General features: G+C 45.9%; 1 protein-coding gene across 3 annotated transcripts in view; it reads right to left on the bottom strand.

Moving 5' to 3' along the window:
* SVEP1 (sushi, von Willebrand factor type A, EGF and pentraxin domain containing 1) overlaps positions 1-24807 on the bottom strand; it is a 306365-nt gene that overhangs the window by 266896 nt on the left and 14662 nt on the right. For all 3 annotated transcript variants that reach the window (XM_075595245.1, XM_075595238.1, XM_075595229.1), the window contains exons 2-3: positions 8169-8424; positions 4613-4789 (exon numbers count right to left, since the gene is read on the bottom strand). In XM_075595245.1, the coding sequence (XP_075451360.1) occupies positions 4613-4789; positions 8169-8424 (433 nt within the window). The remainder of the gene's footprint in view (positions 1-4612; positions 4790-8168; positions 8425-24807) is intronic.

Below are 24807 nucleotides of genomic sequence, written 5' to 3'. Positions count from 1 at the left end.
GACCTATGACATTCAGTTAGTATTTTCTATAAAGTCTAATGCCGCACTTCACCCGGCATCCCCTAAGGAAGTCAGCTGACGCTGACGAAACGTGTTGGAGTGACGTCATGGCACTACCTTGAGGACGTGATTTGTAGGCCAAAGGGAATCCCTAGTAGCCACGTGTGTTGCGAGTTTGCTGATCCATTTCATCTGCATTTTATGCTGCCTGTATGCTGCTGGTTTACATCGGGCAATGCTGTTGCTGATTGTCGGGGTTGGAGGACTCCAGCAGCCTTAGGCCCGTTCTATAGTGCCGGGTGCGTGCTACGCCGTGCGCGTGCGCGGAATTTTAGTCGGCCTTTCTATAATGCGCTGCGTGCACGGCAGGGGGCTTGGAGCGGGCCAACGAGGGAGAACATGAAGAAATGAATGATTTTGCGCCGCTACCGGCGCTGTAATGTATGTATGTGTGTGTACAGTATGTGTGTATGTATGTATGTTTGTTCGTGTGCGTATGTGTGTGTATGTGTGTGTATGTGTATGTGTCAAAGTTAAATAAATAAATAAATATTTTTAATTACAACTTTTTTTTTATTTTAAAAATATTATTTCATACATAATTCACAATCTCCACACACACAAACACACAAACACATACAGTACCTTCACTCAAGCGCGTTCGCACATGCACACATGCGCACGGCCGCAAACTGTATAGAACGGCCCTTAAACAGAAGCTCATGGAGCATGTTTTCGAACTAACCAGCTAACTACGGGGTGATCCCTCAGCTGACGGTGACTATATACAGATGCACCGTCTAAAGTTGCAAAGATACCTTTACATGATTTCTTAATTCTACTATTTTGTAAGTGGGCATTGTTTACCCCCTTTTTTATAAGAAATCCTATTTTTGTGGTAGCGCACTAGGGTTGTGCGCTGTTTATATATATATATATATATATATATATACATATATATTTGGAAAGGAACTCTGTAAATAGAAGGATCATGCACTTGTCCTGTTACTTGTCCTGTTAAAGACAAACATGAGATTTGTCAAATTGTTTGTAATCTCATCACATCTCTGTGATTATTGCTCACAACATTTTTTTTTAGCATAGACACCTGATATATGAACATTAGTCCACCTTGAAACTGAAAAGCTCAAACATCTGGCTCTCTATAAGCTGCAATAAAAATGTTTGACACTATTCATCCTCAAAACAATAAATGGAGGAGAAGAGCACATATCTATGTCCCCTTATAAGAGTGTCTGCATGGTTCTAGTTTGCAGATGCAGGCAGCATAAACTTGATAGCTAAGCACACAGAATGTATTATTTGTTACCATTGTCAAGTATTGTGACACAGCTTTATTTATTTATTTGTCTGCAATGCGTCCCCAAGTATCATCCGGCAAAGAATTGGTTCTGCATTCCGTGAATTCCTTATGCTTTACAAATCAAATGTTATACTACGCTGGGGAATGTTAAAACAAAAGTTGGAGTCTGTCTCAGAACACGATATTGAAAAATCTGTTTGCTTTTCCTTTTTCTACAGAAACACATGGCTTTTTGTTTATGCAACCCAAAAAAAAAAAAAAACTGTTTTCCAAATAAGGAAGATCTGAAATATGTATGTATATCTTTATATAGCACCGATAGTGTACTCAACGCTTTACAAAGACAATACAGTACAGGGGATTATAATAACACAATAAGCGCAGCAAAGTAAGACAATCGTAAAGGAAATCCCTGCCCGGAGAGCTTACAATCTAAGTGGTATGTTGGGAGACTTACAGAGACAGCAGGTGAGGAAATAGGTACAGTAGGTTAGGGATGTGCAAACTTTTTTATTTGATGCCTTGTTGTCATGGCGACGCGTCGACAGAATCCGCCAGAGAGCAGGTAAGGGACTATACAGAGCATTTAATTTAAATGTTGTGGGGAAGAGTGTGGGGCCTCAGTAAGCACAGTGCTCTCCCCAGAAAAGTTTGCGCCCCACCCCCAGTTTGCACGCCCTTGCACTAGATGAGAGTGCTTGGCCACAATGGTTGGTAGGAGTGACTGTGGGGGTGGGACAGTAGCCATGAGTCCAGGCTGTTGGGATGCTTCCTTTAAGAAGTGAGATTTCAGGTTGGTCAGTATTAAATTACATGGGTTAACATCATTTGCAGGGAGGGAGGAGGCAAGAGTAGGTGTGTATATGGCTAGGTCCAAGATTAGGAGAGATATTCCCAGCAGTGAGGAGGTGAGTAGAGGATTTGTGGGGGTGTTTTGTTTTGAGAGGTGTACAATGGAGGTTTGCCCATTAGCGGCAAAATTTGGGGGCGGCAAAAATGTCCGCCTCATATACATTTGCCGATCTCTCAGGCCTATTCGGCCTGCTAGGAAAGGCACTTACATGTGGCTGCGCGCCTCCTTGCTGCTACCCTCCTTTCAAATCGCAGCGTCAAATGATGCCGTGGACGTCACCAACATGATGTCACACGGCATCTCGTTGCCATGGAACGCAACGTTGTGGCGACATTTGATGTCATGACGACGCATTACCATGGCAACGCGACGCGGTGGAACGTCATGTTGTTGATGTCCGTGCCATCGTTTCACGCTGCGATTCAGAAGAAGGAGGGCGGCAGCAAGGAGTTGGCCGCCACAGCTAAGGGTCTAGGGTCTGAGAAAGAGGTATGTACATAAAGTGCAGTGTGTGGGCACATGCAAAGGTGGAGGGAAGGAGAGATGAAGGAATGTGAATAGGAGGAGAGTGGGGAAGTTCGAGAGAACAGAAACGTTTACAAAGGAGTGAGGAAACGACAAACCGGAAAAGCAATAGGGAGGGCGTAATGAGATGCAGAGAGAGAGGAAAGCTAGGAGGAGAGAGATCCCAGGTATTGGAGGATATATAGATACATGATCACACTTAAGATTAAAAGCTCTTTAGGTTAAGGACTCCTTTTTTCGATTTACCTTTATGTTTGAAATGTTTTTTCCCTTATGTATTTTGTGGCATCTATTACTGATTAGAAGTGCTATGTACACGGAGGGCGCTATATAAAGATAGACAAACACATACCCACATGATCACACCGGAAAGCAGCTCTTGTTTCCCAGAATGGGACAGAAAGAGTGCCAATGTCATGAAGTCAAAGAATTGCAAGTAAGGAGTAAGAGAGCACTGTACTTATTTGCATAGTGTTTAAGGTTTTACACTGATTTAAGTCATGAAGAGACTTATTCACTGTGCTTTGTTTGACACCATGGCCACGTAATGCCTGCAATGCATGGCATAAGAGATGTATCCTCAGACACAATATACATACGTAATCTTTAATGTATGTTTTACATCAAAATAGTTTAGCACCCCCTGAAAATTAACATGAAGCATTAAATAATAAATTAAATAAAGATATTTTTTTTCTAGCTGAGTTAATATAATATTTATAGGTATACAACCAGGCAAAATGTGTATCTTATAATTACTAATAAATTACTAATTACTAATGAATTATTTAGCCAGCAAACCAAGGAAACAATAGCAGTTGAAACCTATCAAATTTAATGAACAATAATTGTATTTATTTGATATAGTGTATTTTTTTGTATTTAACACTATTGCAATTGTTAAAAAAAAAAAAAGGGAAACAAACCCAGCAGCTGAGTTTCTATAGAAGGATTGAAAGCTACACTATGCAGTATAGAAAGTTGTGCCTGCTTGTTCATCTTTCATATTTGTATAGTGCATGGCTGAAGAAAGGTGCTGAGTCATTTTAGAGCAAGAGAAGGTAGTGGATTCCCCAGCAACTTGTAGCTGCCCAGGACTAACCAAGTCTTAACTCCGGAATGCTGTCATTGTTTGCATTGTTATATGGGGGGGGGGGGGAGGGATAAAGAGCCTAGGCTTACCTACATCAATGATTTAACTAAGCTATGTTTCAGAATGAACCAAATCTGTATAAATTCATACTTGCTATTGTCATATGAGGCCCAAGTAACTCCTCCCGTTACTTCGGCTAACAGCTTGAATGTTGTTTCTTGGTTTGAATAAACATAAAACAAGGAACAGTTATGAAATGGTCCTTGACACCGTATATTCAGATTCTTGGCAAACGTATTCTAAACACCCCGTTTTTGTGTCTTTGACAATAGTAATTCTCATATTTACTAAGCTGTGTTATGCCATGGAATATCTCCCAGCACAGCATGGCGCCTTAGAGCCATTTCCCTTTAGTAGCTGTTAATGATCAACAGTACCCATCATACATTAGTGAATAAATGCTAAAGAGCAGGGTTTCTCAATTCCAATCATCATGACCCCCAACAGGTCAGGTTTGAATGAGCCACTGATAGAGCCTGCTCCAGCACAGCTGGCTCGTCGACTGAGCCACTGATTGAGCAACCTGTGCTGAAGCAGGGATATCCTGAAAACCTGACCTGTTGGTGGGAGGGGGGGAGTCTTGAGGACTGGAGTTGAGAACCCCTGCTTTAGAGAGCGATAGTACAGTAAGGCCCCTGAAGTACGATACGATTCAGTAGTGGTGTTTTTATATGCCCCTGTGAAAGGCAATACCAATGTACACATGACTGATACAGACCCCCGACTGATACAGACCCCCGATGTTGGTTCCACCTACCTGCACATTCATCCTGCAGTCCTTTCCCATAGTGCCCTTTCTCACAGATGCACTCATATTGTCCTGTGTGAGTGCCACACTTGCAGCTCGCCATGACATCACAGCAGTCTATTCCGGCCTCGCACAGATAGGAGCAGTGAGAAATATCTTCCTGAATGTAACTCCCGGATGGCAGATCTGTGAGAATGAGAGAAAAGTTGTCCACACAAATAACCAGCCAGATATTACAGTAAGAAAGTAGACTTTCGCACTTAAAAAGCTCCAAACTATACTGGTAAAAGAGCAAGATTTAGCGTTGTATTTATGTTGTATTACATACAAGTGAACATGGGGTTTATTCACTAAGGGGCTCATTTTATATCAGCCAAAGAGGAGGACTGGGTAATTTTCGGGCCAAAATGGCCTAATTGGCTGATTTAGAATGAGCCCCTAAGTGTGGTAAACATTTTCTAATATTCCAATAAATGGCTATTTGTAATCTATAATGGCTTCTGTACTATACTAAATAGACAAAATTTTCTCTAATATAAGAAGAAAGCAAATAGAGCACTATTTGCTGCATGTATTAAACCAGCAATACAAGTTAGCGCTAAATATATATATATATATATATTTTACAGGTTTAAAGCTGCAGTTCAAGCAATATCCTACATGTGTGTGTGTTTTTTTAAATAATTCAGTTTTGGACTATGAGAAAATAATTGTAGCATTAGAAAAAACTATTTTAATTACATTTTTAATGTATCCTAATGTACTGTAAGAAGCATTTTTGTTTCTATAGCAATCATTTACAAAGTCACATCCCCTTCCTCTACTGAAACAGGCTCTGGCACACTGATTTTTGAGCCCTACCCTCTCTCTAGCAGTGCACCAATTGTATCTAGTGCCTGCCTGGTCACATGTTCTTCCACACAGAACTTTGCATCTTGGGTAATCTTCTGCAGGCCTAACAGTTATATAAAGAGCCCCCGTGCCGAATCTTCAGCAATTGATTATAGGAGAATGGATTGACCGGCAATTTAGCTAATCACTTGTAAGTGTGCAGATTCTGTTGATGCACATATTGAATGGGGAAAAAAAGAATATTTTTTAAAAAAAATGGCCTCTTGAACTGCAGCTTTAAAGCAGGGGGGACTCTGGAGCTAAACCTCATTAATTTCAGAGATACTTACCTCTGTAGCAGTACCGGTATCCCTGCAAGCAGAGAAACTGTGATCCTTAATCTAATAGTGGTGCTTAAATGTCCAACGTCACTCGGGGCCAATAGGAAGCCGTGATGTAATCTGGTGGGGATTCCTATTGGCCCGCGCGACCTGGACCTTTAAATTCCGCAGAGACACCGGCACCACCTATGGAGGTAAGTATCTCTTCCAGTGCGGGGTCTCTGGAACTGAAATTAAAAGGAGTCCGCTCGGAAGACCCCCTGCTTAAATCCTGTAATAAAAAAAATTGAAATAAAATGTAACCCGTATTGCTGCTTTAAGGAAGTATTTAAGCATAACAATTGTAATATATATTTTGCATGCGGTTGTGTCACATGTACGCTGTTGTTGCAGATCTTTAGCCACGAGGGTTTATGCCTCTTCAAAAAACAAATACTGTACTCCAAAGTCATAAAAGAAAAGTATTTCTGTGATAAATCTGGTGATGTTTTTAGAACCACTGATGCACCAGTTTTGCAACTAGACAAACTGACACTTAGGGGCCTATGCACTAAGCAGCAATAAGCTTGTCAAAGACTCTTTGACAAAGCGCTGCAAAAGCGCCAAACGCGTTAGAGGATCACTTTGCCCACCTGTATGTTCCTGTGTACCTTATCTATGGATTAAACAAACCTTGTTTTTACGGCACTTAATTGTTTGGTCCCCTTTTTTGCTACTGTGCTCTTCTGGTTGCCTGGCTCCAGCTGGATCAACTACTGTAGGAAACCCTTCGTGTTATGTACCCTTGCAGGAGATGCACGCGACTTGGAGCTTATGTTGATGGTTATACTCAGTGAGTACTATTTTCCACTATCATGATTTATTCATCCTTCTGGTCTATTGGTCTGTATTATTGGGCTTAGGATTGCCATCAGGACTGGCAAGTGTATACTACTATGTGCTGTGCAAATATACATATATTTGTGTTATAGGGATTCAGTATTAACTGTTATCACCATCAAGTTTTTTTACCAGCACTTATATACACACATGCAATACATGACCATCTTGCTGTGGTCTAAGAACAGCATTGGATACCACATTTAACTTCTTGCTGTTTGTGGTTTGAGCACTAGTGGAGACTCTGTGGTCTATTGTTCATTATTAAATAAAAAAGATGTTTCCTCTTATACACAGTGAAGTATTTCTCTTTTATTATTCCCATATTTTTTCAGTGGGGACAGTTTGATAAATAACCCTCTTGCTTCTGTCTTCTGGAGCAAAACTTGGCATGAAAACTTGTATAAGTGATCCCTTTAATGCATTATAATCAGTATAGATTTGGAGCATATGCAGGCTGTGGTAAATAAGTAGAGAGAGCCAGCCTTAGAAGTCTCAGTGTGAGATATTACGTGCCAATAACAAAGAACAATCAAATACATTGAAAACATATCTGGCTACAGTTCATGAATCTTAGTTTTTCTATACCATTAACGACTAATATATATTATAGAATACAGGTTATACTTAATCAAACTTAAATAAATCCAATGGTGAATTGCCTTATGAGATAATACAGGCATACCCCGCATTAACGTATGCAATGGATCCAGAGCATGTATGTAAATTGAAAAGGTACTTAAAGTGAAGCACTACCTTTTCCCCACTTATCGATGCACTGCAATTGTTCTACATGTGCATAACTGATGTAAATAACGCATTTGTAACAGGCTTTAAAGTCTCCCCGCTTGCGCACAGCTTCGGTACAGGTAGGGAGCCGGTATTGCTGTTCAGGACGTGCTGACAGGCGCATGCGCAAGCTGGCGTTTGCCTATTGGGCGATATGTCCTTATTCGCGAGTGTACTTAAAGTGAACGTCCTTAAACCGGGGTATGCCTGTACCATCATTTAGAATGCAAGGACCAAAGTACCTCTACAATTTTCAATGCAAACGTTTAGACAAAGATAAAGTGTGGTTCGGCAATTATGATTACTGTTGATATTATTACTGTCCATTGTATCATTATTTTTGCTTGCAGGGTTGCAGACCTGTCTGAGACATGCAAATGTACCAAGTGGTATTTTTATTTGCTATACACTGTACAGTGGAGGGCTTTTGTCACATTTTTCACGCACCATAATTTTTTTTAATGTCTGCTCATCATCATCATCATTTATAAGCATACCAGCAGAGCTAAGCAGTAAAGATAACAACAATAAAATGCCATCATTAACATATACTGTTACAGTAGGTAACGAGGGCCTTACTCCAAAGAGGTTACTATCTAAACAGGTAAGGAAAAAAATGTTCAGGGTCTGTAAATCCCCAAATTTAGCAAATGTTTTTGAAAGATAGTCCTCTTTTAAAATGCCTTGCGTTGCGCACAACAAAATATAATATGTAAATGTAATACCTTCATGCAGAGCACGTCGAGCCAACGCTTCGAACTCGGCGAAGCTGTGGAGCAGGTAGCAATGCTCCTCTTTTGGGTTGGATGCCATATCATTCAGCTCTCGGATATTTCCCTGCCATATTCCAAAAGTGAATATCTCCACTCCAAGGTCTCGCAGGTTTGCTGCAATAGGTCTCGGGTCACCGCCATTTGAATAGCCATCAGTGATGAGGAATATTACCTTGGTAGAATCGCCACGGGAATGCCTGAGTATTTGCTGAAAAGATAAAAGGCCACAAGGTGTCAAAAGAAAAGCAGAAAAACTAGAGATGGGTGAATAGAGAGGGGGAGGGAGAGGGGACTAATTAGTAGTCGCAAGTTGTATATACATATCCCCTCAAATATCCCTCCAAACAAATTAGGGACACATGCCTGTGCTGAAAAATGCCCACACCTAGAGATATGCTAATGCTTATTAAGTCACTTCCCAGATGCATTTGATTAGATTGTACAGGGGGGCATTAAATCTCTTGTATGTACCTATCTCTTTTAGTGGAGAGGGGAGTTCTATTCAACCTGGGTTCCGTGAGCACCCCTTAAGGGTTTTGCAGCTACCAGGGGGAGAGCCAGGACAACTCTCCCAGCTGTCACAGGACCAAGCTAAGCAGCAGCAGCCGGCAGCTCACTGCTATCTTTCTCTCTGCCTGCTCCGTTCGGCGCGCACTCTCGCAGGCAGGGGGACACAGGGTGGGACACATTACAAGAGCTTCACTCCTGAACTGGTGGAGAGAGATGGAGGAGAGACAGGGTCAACGGGGGAGGAGTGGGCAAGAGACAGCGGGCGAGAGTTTGGGTTCCCCAGAATTTCAAAATCGAATTCTGGGGTTCCCTAACCAAAAAAGGTTGAAAACACTGGGATAGGGTCTCTTTCAGGGTGACGGTACCTCTGAAGAAGCCAACCTGTGATTTAATGTATTTTGATTTGTCAGTCTACATTATAAAACAAGCTCTAAATCAGGAGTTTTTTGTTCTGCAAAAATAAATATATAAGCTTTATTCATTGCTTATCATTTTGCTTAAATTAACACTAAGTACTAGGTCTCACTATTAAGATACCTCAGATCTAGTGGTTTTTTAGTTACGTTTTCTTTTATTATGCATTTAATTCTGTTTCTTAATAAATGTACAGTATCACTTTTTTACTCACTTAGTTAGGTTAATACATCACAGATACATTGTATTACATTAATGTATCCTCTATATTGCAGCTCTTTTCCTTTTTTACCATATGTACATATCTATACATGTACAGGCTTCTTGGGGCCCCGGACTACAATTTCCACTGGGTCCCCAGAAACACACCACCCACCCCCGGTGTCGTTGGCCTTGCAAGACTCCTCCTCTATCTCTAACAACCCGATCTCTCCCCTCTCCCATCCACCTCTCTCCCACTCCCCCAACCATACCCAGTGTCAGTAGCCTTGCGAGACCCACCTCTATCTCTCCCACCCACATCTTTCTTCCCTACACCTCTCTCCCACACGTCCCACCCTGTCTCCCTCACACCCCCACCCCTGTCTCCCTCACAACCCCACCTCTCTCCCTCTTGCCCCCACCTCTCTCCCACACCCCTCTTCATAATACTCCACCTCTACATCACACACATAATACCCCATCATCCACATCATCCACACACCCCTACACATCACACACATCACACACATCACCCCCCTGCACATCACACAAATCACCCCACCTGAGCATCACACATAGCCCCCTGCATATTACACAATTCCCCCCTACACATCACACACATCTACCCCCTGCACATCACACACGTAATACTCCCTGAACCCCACCCCCATGCACATCCCATCCGCTCCACACACCTCTCTGAGGAAGGTTCCGTTTGGTGGACCGAAACGTTGGTCTTTCATGCTATCCCTTATTCACTGAATACACCTGTGTTACCATATTTCTTTTGAGTGCTGTCTCTCAATTACCTCTCTTCGGAACAGTATCATATACTTACATTATCTATATGGGACAGGCACCTGTTCTACAAGCGTGCCTACAGGAGTGCATGCTGCTTCATTTGACTATATATATATATATATATATATATATATATATATATACCGGTATATATATCGGTATATATATATATATATCGGTATGTATGTATGATAGATAGATAGATAGATAGATAGATAGATAGATAGATAGATAGATAGATAGATAGAAACTATGTAAGGGATAGATACTCAGATGTGCACTTATTTAGTACAAAAAATGTAACAGTCCCAAAATACATAATTCACAATTTCCTATTTATTAACGAGTATCCTCAAAGCAAAGTTAGCAAAACTACTAACGTAATGTTACCTGGATGGATAGGGATTACTGTAGCCTAAAAATATAAACTGTACATGCGCATTGGGAAATAACATTCTTAAGGAACATTAGTTGGTGACGAGTTACGTATTAGCGTAAGCATGAGTATGTTACAATTGTAAATAAAAACAGTTCCCTAACAGTAAAACTCCTCCATTTCTGTCTGCCAAACAGTAGGGATGGCTGCCCAGGCTTCTACCGCATCTGCTGGGGCTACTACAACTGCTCCTGGAGAAGGTAAAATCTGGAGCCAAAAATGTAACGACGAGGAGATTGAGATCCTCATTGAATGAGTTGTGGATAAACACTGTAAATTATTGGGGGCTATGTGTCAGAAAACAAGCGTAATTGGGGGCACATTCTGCAGTGCATTAATTTGCATTTGCGGGGGGGGGGGGGGGGGTTGCGGGTGGAGTAAACCCCTTCATTACCTTAGTGGTTATACCGCTACGGTAATGAAAGGGTTAACCCTTCCCGCTACCACCCGGTAGGCCTAAACATCCATCATTGGGGCTACTACCCACTTCACCCAACCCCTCTACCCAAAATAAAGAAAAATACACACAACAACCCTACTACCCACCTCCTCTACCCCCAACAACCCCCCACAACACATACAGTACATTAATGGGCAAAATAACTATTATCCAGATATGAATAATAGCTAGGATGTGAAAGGAAAAACCTGGGCACTGCGGATTTCTGCTAGAAAATTGATTTGATGATGAAAAATCAGAGGTGTTAAACAAATTATTTGCTTCTATATTTACCAGGGAATAATCAATTGCAATAATAGTGCTGAACGAGGAAGTCACAACCTCTATATTAACAAACAATTGGTTAACTGAGGAAGAAGTGCATAGGTGGCTTGATAAAATTAAAGTAAATAAAGCATCTGGCCCAAATGGAATACAACCAAGAGTTCTTAAGGAGGTAAGTTCAGTTATAGTGAAACCATTACATTTAATATTCAAGGACTCCATTTCCACAGGCTCAGTCCCACAAGACTGGTGAAAGCAGACCCCTGCTTTTTAACTTGTTTATTAATAACCTTGAGGTTGGAATAAAGAGCAAAGTCTCCATCTTTGCTGATGACACTAAATTATGTAAGGTACAGTAGTAGAATCATAGCATTATGTAATTTATCTACAGAAGACTTGGATAAACTGAAAACTTTACAACCGAGGTCCCAGCACGCATGCGTGGGGGAACAGGGTGTCCGGCCTGCTGCCTGTGGCCCGCTACCCCCCGCTCCCAAAGTGGAATGGAGGGGAAGCGCAGTTGCGAGCCCACACGCGCCAATTGACCTTCCCCCACGCGCCCGTCAACCCAGCTACCCCCGCGTGCGCCAACCCACTTTCCCCCGCGCCCGCCTCCAATAACGGAATTAGCCCGCCAGTCCCCCCCCGTCCGCCCATCTCCCACAACCCCCCCTCTCGCACACCCTCGAGCCTATCTCCCGCCCAGGCAGCAGCTGCTGGGACATCGGGGGCAGGGAGGAAGCGTCTGGCGTGCTAGGCAGCAGCACCCACCCGATCAAGTTCAGTCAACGACCCATCCAACTCACCCACCCTGGCAGTCACTCAGTCACCCATGCACCCAGTCACCCACTCACTCATTCAGTCACCCACCCACTCACTCAGTCAAGTCACCCACACAGTCACTCAGTCACCTGCCCAGTCGCCCACCCACCAACCCACCCGGTCACTCACCCAGTCACCCACCCCCCCTGTCACTCACCCACCCAGTCAAGGGTCACTCATCCAGTCACTCACCCACAAAGTCACTCACCCACAAAGTCACTCACCCACAAAGTCACTCACCCACAAAGTCACTCACCCACCTAGTCACTCATTCACCCACCCACCCAGTCACTCAGTCAAGTGACTCAGTCACTCAGTCACCACCCACCCAGTCACTCACCCACCAACCCACTCATTCAGTCAAGGTCACAGTCAACCCACCCAGTGAAAGTCGCCCACCCAGTGACAGTCACCCACCCAGTCACTCAGTCACCCACCCAGGCAGGCACTCACCTGTCTTTTGTTGAAAATATAAAAATAAACAGATTGCATTGTAATGTTTTTTTCCGTATTACACGCCCCGGGCTATGTGAGGTGAAAGCGCCATTCCAAGAGTTATCGGAGCTAAAAGATGCCGCCGGGGACGACAGCAAAGAAACTGCCAGCAAAAGCTATTGTTCTAGTGACACACAGTAGGGGCGCATTTCATAAGCTCATGTTGTTGGATGTGCTATATTTTTAGCTGTATTGTTCTAAAGTGCACTCTATGCACACTGATCAATTAGATCTAGTGAAATAAAATGTGATCGCACTATAGGAGCACACGCTTCTTCTTTCTGTTTCTAGAATTTGGAAATCATGCCTGTGTCACTTCTGCATTCAACAACCGTGAAGGGTCATATTTACTGAGAAGTGCCGCTCCATAAAACACCTCATGGTCCCCATTCAAGTACTTGGGCAACATTAACTAAGGAATGTAACTCCATAAGACACGTTTCTGTGTTAGAAGATACCTTACAGCCTAATAGGAAAGGGCAATATTTAGTAAACCATGTGGAAATCTTGTGTGTTTGTCATGTGGTGCCGCACTGCTTAGTAATTATGGCACTAGATGCCTTCCTCTACCTTTCACTTTCTCCTCCTACCTGTTTATTTAGCCACATTTAGACACACACAGTTAAGCATATACACTCCGAGACCTCTATTCAATATGCTGTGAAGTCACTTCTCCTTTTGAGTTAGTGGAGCTCAGAGCTTCCTAGACATGGAGAAGCAGCTTCATATATACTGTAGGATAAGGATTTTATTTTATTTTTTAATTATATGTTATTGGATTATATGAAATAACAGAACATTTTAAATACTATGATTAAATAAAACAACCATAAGTGAAAAGTGTAACATTAAGTGATTGCAATTAGATATATAATTAGTATAGATGTGGGAACCTGCCTAAATTCGCTTCGCCGCTCATTCGATTAAAGAAGTTTGAAAAACCCACAAACATTTTGGTTCAGCTTTCGGTGGAGTATGCTCAAATTTAAAATCTAAAGTGAAAGTAATTTAAATGATTAAACGTGCGTTGCCCGATGATTTTTAGCGTTAAATGAACTTGTTGCAAACTTTTGGATCAAAAAAGTGTGAAATTTGCAAAGTTGACTAACGTATATAAAAAGTTCACTCGTCTCAACTGACATTGAAAATCATTGTAGGCTGAAGATAAAGTATCACATTTCAATGTCTCGCAACTGCAAAACTGGGCCAAGAAGCTGACTCTTTATCATGTAAGTGGATGTATAAGTCCATAACATTTTATGGATAAGAAATAAGACACCATATAGTCATCTTTGGGAGTTATGTGCCAAACAACTCCCAAACAATTAGCACAACTCAGTTAAACAAACCCTTGTTAATAATAGGAATGGATTGTGGATTCTCCAAACTGATGAAGCTGAATTAGTATTCCTTGGAGGTTCTGACCACTAAAACGTCATAGAAGTTCACTTCATAAACAGTTTTTTGCTGATGTAATCATGTCATATTGTTGAAATGATTTTTCCATGTTATTTTATCTCATTATAACAAAACATCAGTACTCACGTACATTTCTTTTGCTGCAGTAGCCTGAGCAACATAAGGCTAAGTCGCCGCTAGCGCTGAACGGGCTGAGCGGGCGGCGCTTGTGGCGGGGAATTACATATATAGATATATGTAAGTCCCCGCTCACGCAGTGCGTGCGGCGCTCGCTCAGCTGTGATCGGCGCTTACATTAACAAAAAACCTATACTTCCGCGCGCGCTCAGCTGGCCCGAAATGCCACCCCTCGTTCCCCCCTCTCCCCCCACGTGCGCTTGCGTAATCGGAGGACACCCGGCGCTCATGCTTGGAGCGCTCTCCAAGCATGAGCGCGCTCAGCGCCAGCGGGGACTTAGCCTAAGGTGAACCAGAGCACCACATGCTGCTAATGAAGTGTATACACAAATCTGCTAAGAAAACTGATTCCCTTCAGTTTCTTCTGTTGTAATCTAAACAACTCAACTATATCTTAAACAGTTGAATTGTGTTCTGTTTTAGAGCAGCTTACAATTAAACATAATTTTTAAAAAAAATAAGGCTTTCAGACGGATAGGATCAAAAAAAGCAGTTCTAACATAAGACAACCTTAAAAATCAAGGCAGCAAAATTCTGCCACGGAGCTGAGTTTGCAGGTGGGGGATAAGCCTTTCAAGCTACAGTGGAGACCACCACGGAGCGAGCCAGCCAGACGTCCCAGCTGAAAAATGAACCTCTTCCTTTTGGCCTTTGAATCCTACAGATGCATGCACAGATGTATAATCTCTGCAATTGAGAGCAGTGGGAATGTACATAACATATTTAGTAGCATACTGTAGAGGACAGTGATATATGAGCAATGGCTGACTGGCTGGCTGGCCCCTCTAGAATTGAAGTGGTTAAAAGCTAACCAAGAGTCCCAAAAAAAGAGAACATGCATAGCTCTGTTTTATCCACTGCTCTATGCCGTATCTCCTTCCATTGAAATATAACAAAAGCACGTCTTAAAACTGGCTACATGATGCTTTGAACTCTTACATTTCTAAAGCTCTATCAAAAGTAAGAGCTAAAACATCCATATCTCATTTTAATTACACCACTCTAACTATATGTAGCCCCCTTTCCTCTGTGTCAGGGCGACTACGTGTGCTGCTAATACCTGCACGGCAAACAGGAGGCCTGATCCTCCGACACGGGGAGCCTCTGGTGTGTATATCAATATCTACTAACAGCGCCTCCACCTGAGAGGGATCCTAATTCAGTAGGATGGCACCTCCCAAGACAATATGCCCAGTAATACACAAACAAAGTATGGGCAACAGTATTTACTGGGAGGTACTAAACGCCATATATATCTATCTCATTGCAGGACCATGTGTTGTAGCAGCCCCTGTGCATTATGGGGCTTGTAGTCCCCGCGGAGCCCTTTAGGAGTATAAGTCATTGCAATCTCCATACTGCGCATGCGCAATCCTCCTAATGGCCGCCGGGCACTCTGCTGTGCATTCGTGAGACTTTCTATCATGGCGGCGCCCTGCAGCAGCATCCACCATGGGTCTCCGGTGACCCGCTCGCCACACCAACCTCCCACTGTCCCCGCAGCTACCGAAGATAAGAGGAGGGGAGGGGGAGGCGCTGAGGAACCAGGAGACCAGAGGCGACCTGGTTACATATAAAAGACTAACCATACTTTAATCCATATAAAAGAATAAGAAACCATATGGAAAATAAAGATCATATAAAAAAAACAAGTCTTGCATTCCGGGCACCATCCTTGTATATTTGAGCTTTGCACAGTGTTATTAAAAAGAAATTATAATAATAGCAGTTTTCTGACTCCCCTATGAGCTTCTTTTATGCTTACACATTGCAATTTATATAGAATGTTAAAACACCACTAACCACAATTCCGAATTAACAACTCATAATACTCTGTGATATATATATATATATATATATATATATATATATATATATATATATATATATATATATATATATATATATATATATATATACCTGTATATATATATATATATATATATATATATATATATATATATATATATATATATATATATATATATATATATATATATATATATATATATATGATAAAGAATCACTGGCACTCCAATAAAAATTCAATAATGAATAGGTGCATGTCCCCTAAAAATAATAAAAGTATACATTACCGCATAGCAGCAAAAAGGAGACAGCACTCAGGTGAATGAAAATAAATGTATTAAATACAGCACATAACTCCAACGTTTCAATCCCACAGGGGGATATTCATCCCTGAAGGAAGATCCCCCTGTGGGATCGAAACGTTGGAGTTATGTGCTGTATTTAATACATTTATTTTCATTCACCTGAGTGCTGTCTCCTTTTTGCTGCTATGCAGTAAAGTATACTCTTTATATATATATATATATATATATATATATATATATATATATATATATATATATATATATATATATATATATATATATCAGAAAATAGCCGTGTTAGTCCAGTTGCGATAGTGCAGAATAAATGAGTTCTTCAGTATTCGGTGATACCTTTTTTATTGGACTAACAATTTATGTCATAGGACAAGCTTTCGAGAGTTATCCTCTCTTCTTCAGGTCAACAATATATATTTTTTTTATTTTTGAAAATCTTGTCTGTGAGTGTCTGGAGACCATTTGATTGGTCCGTTGGTCCGCCCGCCCACTCTCCAATGGCTCTCATTGGCCGGTGTGTCTGCCCCCCCCCCTGTGTCCCGCCACCCCACGGTTCTCATTGGCCCCCCAGAGCACGCTCTCTCCTGCTCTCTCCTCCCACAGGCTGCTCCCTTCCCCGGCTCTCACCTCCCACAGGCCGCTCCCTTCCCCCGGCTCTCACCCTTTCCCGGCTCTCACCCTTCCCCGACTCTCACCCTTCCCCGACTCTCACCTCCCCCCGGCTCTCACCTCCCACAGGCTGCTCCCTTCCCCTGGCTCTCACCCTCCCCCGGCTCTCACCCTTCCCCCGGCTCTCACCCTTCCCCCGGCGCTCTCCCTCACACACACCGCTTCCACTCCAAATCCCTCCCCCCCCACACACACACAGAGCACGCTCTCTGCGGCTCTCACCTCACACAGGCCGCTCCCCATCCCCGAGAGCGCTCCTCCGGCTCTCTCCCCCTCTCCCGTGAAGGGCATGTTCAACGGTGGGGCACAGCACCTCCTCACCGGAGGAAAAGGTACCGGCCAGTACCCGGAGGAAAAGGAGGAGCGCGGCCGGGTGCAAGGTGAGGAAACGCAGGGGAATGGGTTCTTTCACGCGTCACTGACTCCCCCCCTGCCCTTTGCCCACCCCTCCCTGCCATTTGCCCCCCCATCCCTGCCCTTTGCCCCCCCATCCCTGCCCTTTGCCCCCCCTCCATGCCCTTTGCCCCTTCCCTGCCCTTTGCCCCTTCCCTGCCCTTTGTCCCTTCCCTGTCCTTTGCCCCCCCTTCCCTGCCCTTTGCCCCCCCTTCCCTGTTCCCCCCTTCCCTGCCCTTTGCCTTCCCTGCCCTGTGCCCCCCCTCCCTGACCTTTGCCCCCCCTCTGACCTTTGCCCCCCCTTCCCTGCCCTTTGCCCCCCCTCCTCCCGGCCCTTTGCCCCCCCCCTCCCTGCCCTTTGCCCCCCCCTGCCCTTTGCCCCCCCTCCCCTGTTCCCCCCTTCCCTGCCCTGTGCCCCCCCTCCCTGACCTTTGCCCCCCCTCTGACCTTTGCCCCCCCCCTCCCTGCCCTTTGCCCCCCCTCCCGGCCCTTTGCCCCCCCTCCCTGCCCTTTTCCCCCCCTGCCCTTTGCCCCCCCTCCCTGCCCTGTGCCCCCTCCCTGCCCTTTGCCCCCCCATCCCAGCCCTTTGCCCCCCTCCCTGCCCTTTGCCCCCCTCCCTGCCCATTGCCCTCCCCTGCCCTTCCCTTTGCCCTCCCCTGCCCTTTGCCCCCCGCCCCTCCCTGCCCTTTGCCCCCCCACCAATCCCTGCCCTTTGCCACCCCTCCCTGCCCTTTGCCCCCCCTCCCTGCCCTTTGCCCCCCATCCCTGCCCTTTGCCCCTCCCTGCCCTTTGCCCCTCCCTGCCCTTTGCCCCCTCCCTGCCCTTTGCCCCCACTCCCTGCCCTTTGCCCCCCCTTCCCTGCCCTTTGCCCCCACTCCCTGCCCTTTGCCCCCCCCTTCCCTGCCCTTTGCCCCCCCTTCTCTGCCCTTTGCCCCCCTTCCCTGCCCTTTGCCCCCTCTTCCCTGCCCTTTGCCTTCCCTGCTCTTTGCCCCCCTTCCCTGCCCTTTGCCCCACCCTTCCCTGCCCTTTACCCCCCCCTTCCCTGCCCTTTGCCCCCCCTCCCTGCCCTTTACCCCACCCTTCCCTGCCCTTTGCCCCCCTCTCTGTTCTTTGCCCCCCATCCCAGCCCTTTGCCCCCCCTTCTGCCCTTTGCCCACCATCCCTGCCCTTTGCTCTTCCTGCCCTTTGCCCCCCCTCCCTGCCCTTTGCCCTCCCTGCCCTTTGCCCTTCCATGCCCCTTGCCCCCCGCCCTTGCACGCCCCTTGCCCCACCCGCCCTTCCATGCCCCTTGCCCCCCCACCCTTCCACGCCCCTTGCCCTCCCCGCCCTTCCACGCCCCTTGCCCCCCCGCCCTTCCACGCCCCTTGGCCCCCCCCCCGCCCTTCCACGCCACTTGCCCACCCCCGCCCTTCCACTCCATGCCCTCCGCCCTTCCACGCCCCCGCCCCTGCAAGCCCGGGCAACGCCGGGTATATCAGCTAGTATATATATATATAATGAAATACTGTATGCCTGTGTGTTTATTCCCATTTTGTACTATAATACTTTTACAGACAACATTAATTTATTGTTTTCTTTTCTTACATACAAATCCTTCCCCCTTTTTCACCCTTGGCATCTTTTCCTTTTGAGCGGTTTTGCTTGGCATTTTAAGGGTGGAATTAAACATTTCTTCATAAAGACAAGAGAAATTAAAACATTCTTTCAAATATTCAGTGCCCTGTTTTTATAAATTAAAATTCTTAATTTGCACTGACATGATAAGTATTGAATTGTAATAAACAACACATTTTTTCTAGTGCCGTTTTTGAAGTGAAACTTCTTTCGTGGCACCTAGTCCTGATAGAACAAAACTGGACAGATGGGGGGCGAAATGGGAAACGGAAGTGACGTCACGTAATGGACGCCGCTCCGCTCACACGTCCCCTGTCACATCCGCCGGCGCCGCTCCTAATCGCCGCCGCACCCCCACACACACTCCCACACACCCGGCTGCTCAAATATGCGGCAGCTATAGCCACCGCCGCTCCAAATATCGGCCCCACGACCGCTGCCATGCTGCGCATGCGAAGTTGTGATGGCGCCGCTGACGGGCGCCACACATGCGCAGAAGCGGCTGGCAGCGGCGTCGTTCCACCCACACGCTCCTTCAGCCCTCCACTGACGCGGGCGTTCGTTGGGCACAGGGGGGGGTGTGTGCAGAATTTGCGTGCGGGGGGTGTGTGTGTAGAATTTGCGTGCGGGGGGGGCTTTGTGTAGAATTTGCGTGCGGGGGGTGTGTGTGTAGAATTTGCGTGCGGGGGGGTGTGTGTAGAATTTGCGTGCGGGGGGTGTGTGTAGAATTTGCGTGCGGGGGGGTGTGTAGAATTTGCGTGCGGGGGGGGGGGGGTGTGAGCAGAATTTGCGTAAGGGGGGGGGGGGAAAGAGGTGGTGCGCAATGTTACACCCCGCCCCTGGCTGCAGTTGGACACACACACTGACTGACCCACCCACACCCCCACACACTGACTGACCCATCCACACCCCCTCACACACTGACTGACACCCCCACACATCCCCACACACTGACTGACCCACCCACACACTGACTGACCCATCCACACCCCCCCACACACTGACTGACCCACCCACACACCCCCACACACTGACTGACCCACCCACACCCTGACTGACCCACCCACACCCCCCCACACACTGACTGACCCACCCACACACTGACTGACCCACCCACACACCCCCACACACTGACTGACCCACCCACACACTGACTGACCCACCCACACACCCCCACACACTGACTGACCCCCCCACAACCCCCCCACACACTGACTGACCCCCCCACACACTGACTGACCCACCCACACACCCCCACACACTGACTGACCCACCCACACACCCCCACACACTGACTGACCCCCCCACACCCCCCCACACACTGACTGACCCACCCACACACCCCCACATACTGACTGACCCACCCACACACTGACTGACCCACCCACACACCCCCACACACTGACTGACCCACCCACACCCCCCCCCCACACACTGACTGACCCATCCACACCCTGACTGACCCACCCACACCCCCCCACACACACTGATTGACCCACCCACACACCCCCACACTGACTGACCCACCCACACACCCCCACACACTGACTTACCCACCCACACCCCCCACACACTGACTGACCCACCCACACACCCCCACACACTGACTGACCCACCCACACCCCCCACACACTGACTGACCCACCCACACTCCCCCACACACTAACTGACCCACCACACACTGACTGACCCACCCACACCCCCCACACATTGACTGACCCACCCACACACCCCCACACACTGACTGACCCACCCACACACTGACTGACACACCCACACACTGACTGACTAACCCACACCCCCCCACACACTGACTGACCCACCCACACCCCCCCACACACTGACTGACCCACCCACCCACACACTGACTGACCTACACCCCCCCACACACTGACTGACCCACAGCCCCCCCCACAAACTGACTGACCCACACCCCCCCCACACACTGACTGACCCACCCACACACTGACTGACCCCCCCACACACTGACTGACCCACACACACCCCCCACACACTGACTGACCCACCCACACCCTGACTGACCCACCCACACCCCCCCCCCACACACTGACTGACCCACCCACACACTGACTGACCCACCCACACCCCCCACACACTGACTGACCCACCCACACACCCCCACACACTGACTGACCCACCCAAACCCCCCACACACTGACTGACCCACACACTGACTGACCCACCCACACCCCCCCACACACTGACTGACCCACCCACACCCCCCCACACACTGACTGACCCACCCACACCCCCCCACACACTGACTGAAGAATATTTAAAACAAATATTTTCTAGCAGGGGGAAAACAATGTAAAAAAAGCTGTGTGTGCTGTGCACGCGCATAGTAAGTGAAACTTTTTTGACTTTTGTCACAGAAATTGTATTTGTATTGGTGCTCGGCACACATCCCGCTATTTGCACTAAGTGTGAATTCCTTGTGTGTATGTGTGTCAGTCAGTGTGTGTATGTGTGTCAGTGTGTGTGTATATGTGTGTCAGTGTGTGTGTGTGTGTGTGTGTGTGTGTGTGTGTGTGTGTGTGTGTGTGTGTGTGTGTGTGTGTGTGTGTGTGTGTGTGTGTGTGTGTGTGTGTGTGTGTGTGTGTGTGTGTGTGTGTCAGTCAGTGTGGGTCAGTCAGTGTGTCAGTCAGTGTGTGTGTGTGGGGGTGTGTGGGGATGTGGGTGTGTGTGGTATGTGGGGGGTGTGTGTGGGGGTGGGGGTGGGGGGATGTATGTGTGGGGGTGTGGGTGGGTCAGTCAGTGTGTGGGGGGGGTGTGGGTGGGTCAGTCAGTCAGTGTGTGGGGGGGGGTGTGGGTGGGTCAGTCAGTGTGTGGGGGGTTGTGGGTGGGTCAGTCAGTCAGTGTGTGGGGGTGTGTGGGTGGGTCAGTCAGTCAGTGTGTGGGGGTGGTGTGGGTGGGTCAGTCAGTGTGTGGGGGGTTGTGGGTGGGTCAGTCAGTCAGTGTGTGGAGGGGTGTGGGGGGGTCAGTCAGTCAGTGTGTGGGGGTGTGTGGGTGGGTCAGTCAGTCAGTGTGTTGGGGGGGTGAAAAAATATTTACATTGTTTTCCCCCTGCTAGAAAATATTTGTTCTGAGAACCCCCAATTAATAAATCTTATTGCCTACTGTAATCTTCAAACTATTGCTAACAAAATGATGTGGCTGACCTCTGGCAGTATAATATTCTGAGCTTGTCGGGGGAACACACACTTAAAAAGGCCCCAAACTGCGCCTCGTGTGTGCAGACAGCATGGGTGGTATAGCTGTCATTACAACTGGAGCTTCAAAAAGTAAAGTCCCACACTGCCATGATGCTGTGGATGCAAAGTATTGTGAGGCACACCTTTTAAATTCCATGCTTTAATTCACAGCTACTGTATACCACCTATGCTAAGGTTTCGTTTGAGGCGTACAGTAGTCCCTACACGGGCTCAGAAACCCACTGCACTGCCTGTGATCTGCCATTACATCATTTGTTTTGGCCGAACCTCTTGAAGACACCTCATAAACCCCTATGGGTTCTCGAACCCCCTGTTGGGAATCACTGCTCTAGGGCAGCGGTGCGCAAACTGGGGTGTGCGACCCACAGGGGGGGGGGGGGGGCGCGAGACTGAGTGCGGGGTGGAGCGCCGGGTTTACAGAGGCCCCGCGCGCTTCCCGAAGGCACTTAAATTAAGTGCCGGGGGAGCGGCAGGGCCTCTGTAAACCTAACTTACCTTGGCTCCAGCAGATTCTCACACGCGTCACCAGGCTACGCGGCGGAGGTCATGTGACGTTACGTTGCTATGGCAACGTGACGTTATGACTCCGGAGTGGGGTTGAGGGGGGGCGTGGAGGTGAGGTGATCGCCGGCAGGGGGGCGCAGGGAAAAAAGTTTGCGCCCTGCTCTAGGGGAAATGCCAGACATATTATTCTACACACAAAATGAAAGCTTTACGTGTAGAAATGTATGTAGTGTTGCAGCAACAAAGGTGAATGACTATTAACAAAAACATTTTAAAATAAAATATGAAGTGTTGAATCTTTAAATTAAGATTTAAAATGAAGGTTCATAATTACTAATGATAATCACCATAACTTCCAATGTCCTATTGATGAAAAGCATGAAAACTTAAGACATATTTTGCACTTCCAGTATATATTCTAAATTTGCTTTTATGTAGCTTGAATTTGAACGACAACATATATGTTAAATCTATTGCCTGACAAGTTTTTATTGCACTATTTCATCTGAAATGATCTTCTTGCCCAGACCTCAGTCACTTCCTAAAAAGAATAAACATTTTGTCTATGATCAAAAAAATTATTCAAGTATAATAGAAATCATTACTACTGTATAAGTAATTGCAAATCAGAAGAAAAAAAAACAATAAATATGTATATCACATTAGACCAGAGTAAACTTATAGAATAACTGTGTTTGCTCTGAATAATTTTTTTCTAAAAAGGGTTTACTGTATAATTTGAGTTTTTTCCCATTGGAAAGAACATACAGTTTTGCAGATTTCATGGGCCTTTACTTTCTGTTTATTAAATAAATTATCGCCTCAGTTTTTAGCATTAAACACCTAAATTAATCATTTCTATTTTACAAAAAGTCCAAGTTGGACAACAATTAATATAATATTAATATTAAGGTTTCTCAATTTCTCTGAGGTAGGAGGACCCTATGGTTATGGTGACCATATTTGTCCCGGCAAAAACTGGTACAAATGTAACGCCGACTGCACTTGCACGAAGAGCGCTTGCCGACCACACATGCACCTGCGTGATCGGAGCTTGCCGGTCGTGCATGCTTATGAGCAGCCGGCAAATGCCAATCACTCATGTGCAGTGGGCAAGTGTCGATCTCGTATGCGCAAGAGCAGCTAGCAAGTGCCGATCGCGCATTTATAGTGAATTGGTTGAGTCAGGACAAAAATAATGCTTGCAAGAATGTTTGACTGTCTTCAAGAGAAATGATCTTGTAGCGAGTGCAGAGCTTGTATATGTACTCGTTGACAAAGCCCTGTGTTGCGCGAAATGCGTCAGAGTAACTGTTGCCACCATCCTCAATGATACCTAATTCAATAAATCGTTTTTAACCCATCCTTGATATGCTGAGCCCCACAATTATTGTTGCTGTGCACCGCCTTTTTCCCAATTTTTGGATTCTCATCTATTACGGGATTTAATAGGAAGCCATGGGAGGGATTTCAGCATGAGAGATGCTGAGACAGATTTAGGAAAGAGTAAAGTGATTCTATCAGCAGCGTTTAATATATATTGTACGGGAGACAGGTAAGAGACAGGAAGGCCGGACAGTAGAAGGTTACAGTTGTCGAGATGGGAGAGACTGAGGGCTTGCATCAGAGCTTTAGCAATAGTGCAAGATAGGAAAGGGTGTATCTTTGCAATGTTTTGGAGGAAAGATCGACAGATTTTAGCTACATTGTTAATGTGAGAGAATAAGTCAAAGGTGACGTCTCAGCAGCATGCTTGTTGAACTGGGTATATGATAGTACTGCCAACAGTAATATAGAAGGGGGCATTTTATGTTACCTAATTTTTACACTGAACAATAATAATGCAGTTGGTGAACTAGTAATTCCTCAAACATATTATAACCTAAAATATTAAACCATTATAAGTTGTGAATCTTTGTTTCTTTTTACCAACACAATATACAATGATACAATTATAACAAATGGTATGGAATCATGACGGAATTGTTGCAGTGACACCAGGGGCCACCCATTCGCTTGTTATATGGTGGGGGCATACAAATGAAGC

Source organism: Ascaphus truei, chromosome 1, assembly GCF_040206685.1.
Source record: "Ascaphus truei isolate aAscTru1 chromosome 1, aAscTru1.hap1, whole genome shotgun sequence".
NCBI lineage: Eukaryota > Metazoa > Chordata > Amphibia > Anura > Ascaphidae > Ascaphus > Ascaphus truei.
The sequence above is the reverse complement of the archived record's forward strand: the minus strand, read 5'-3'. Positions and strand labels throughout refer to the sequence as shown.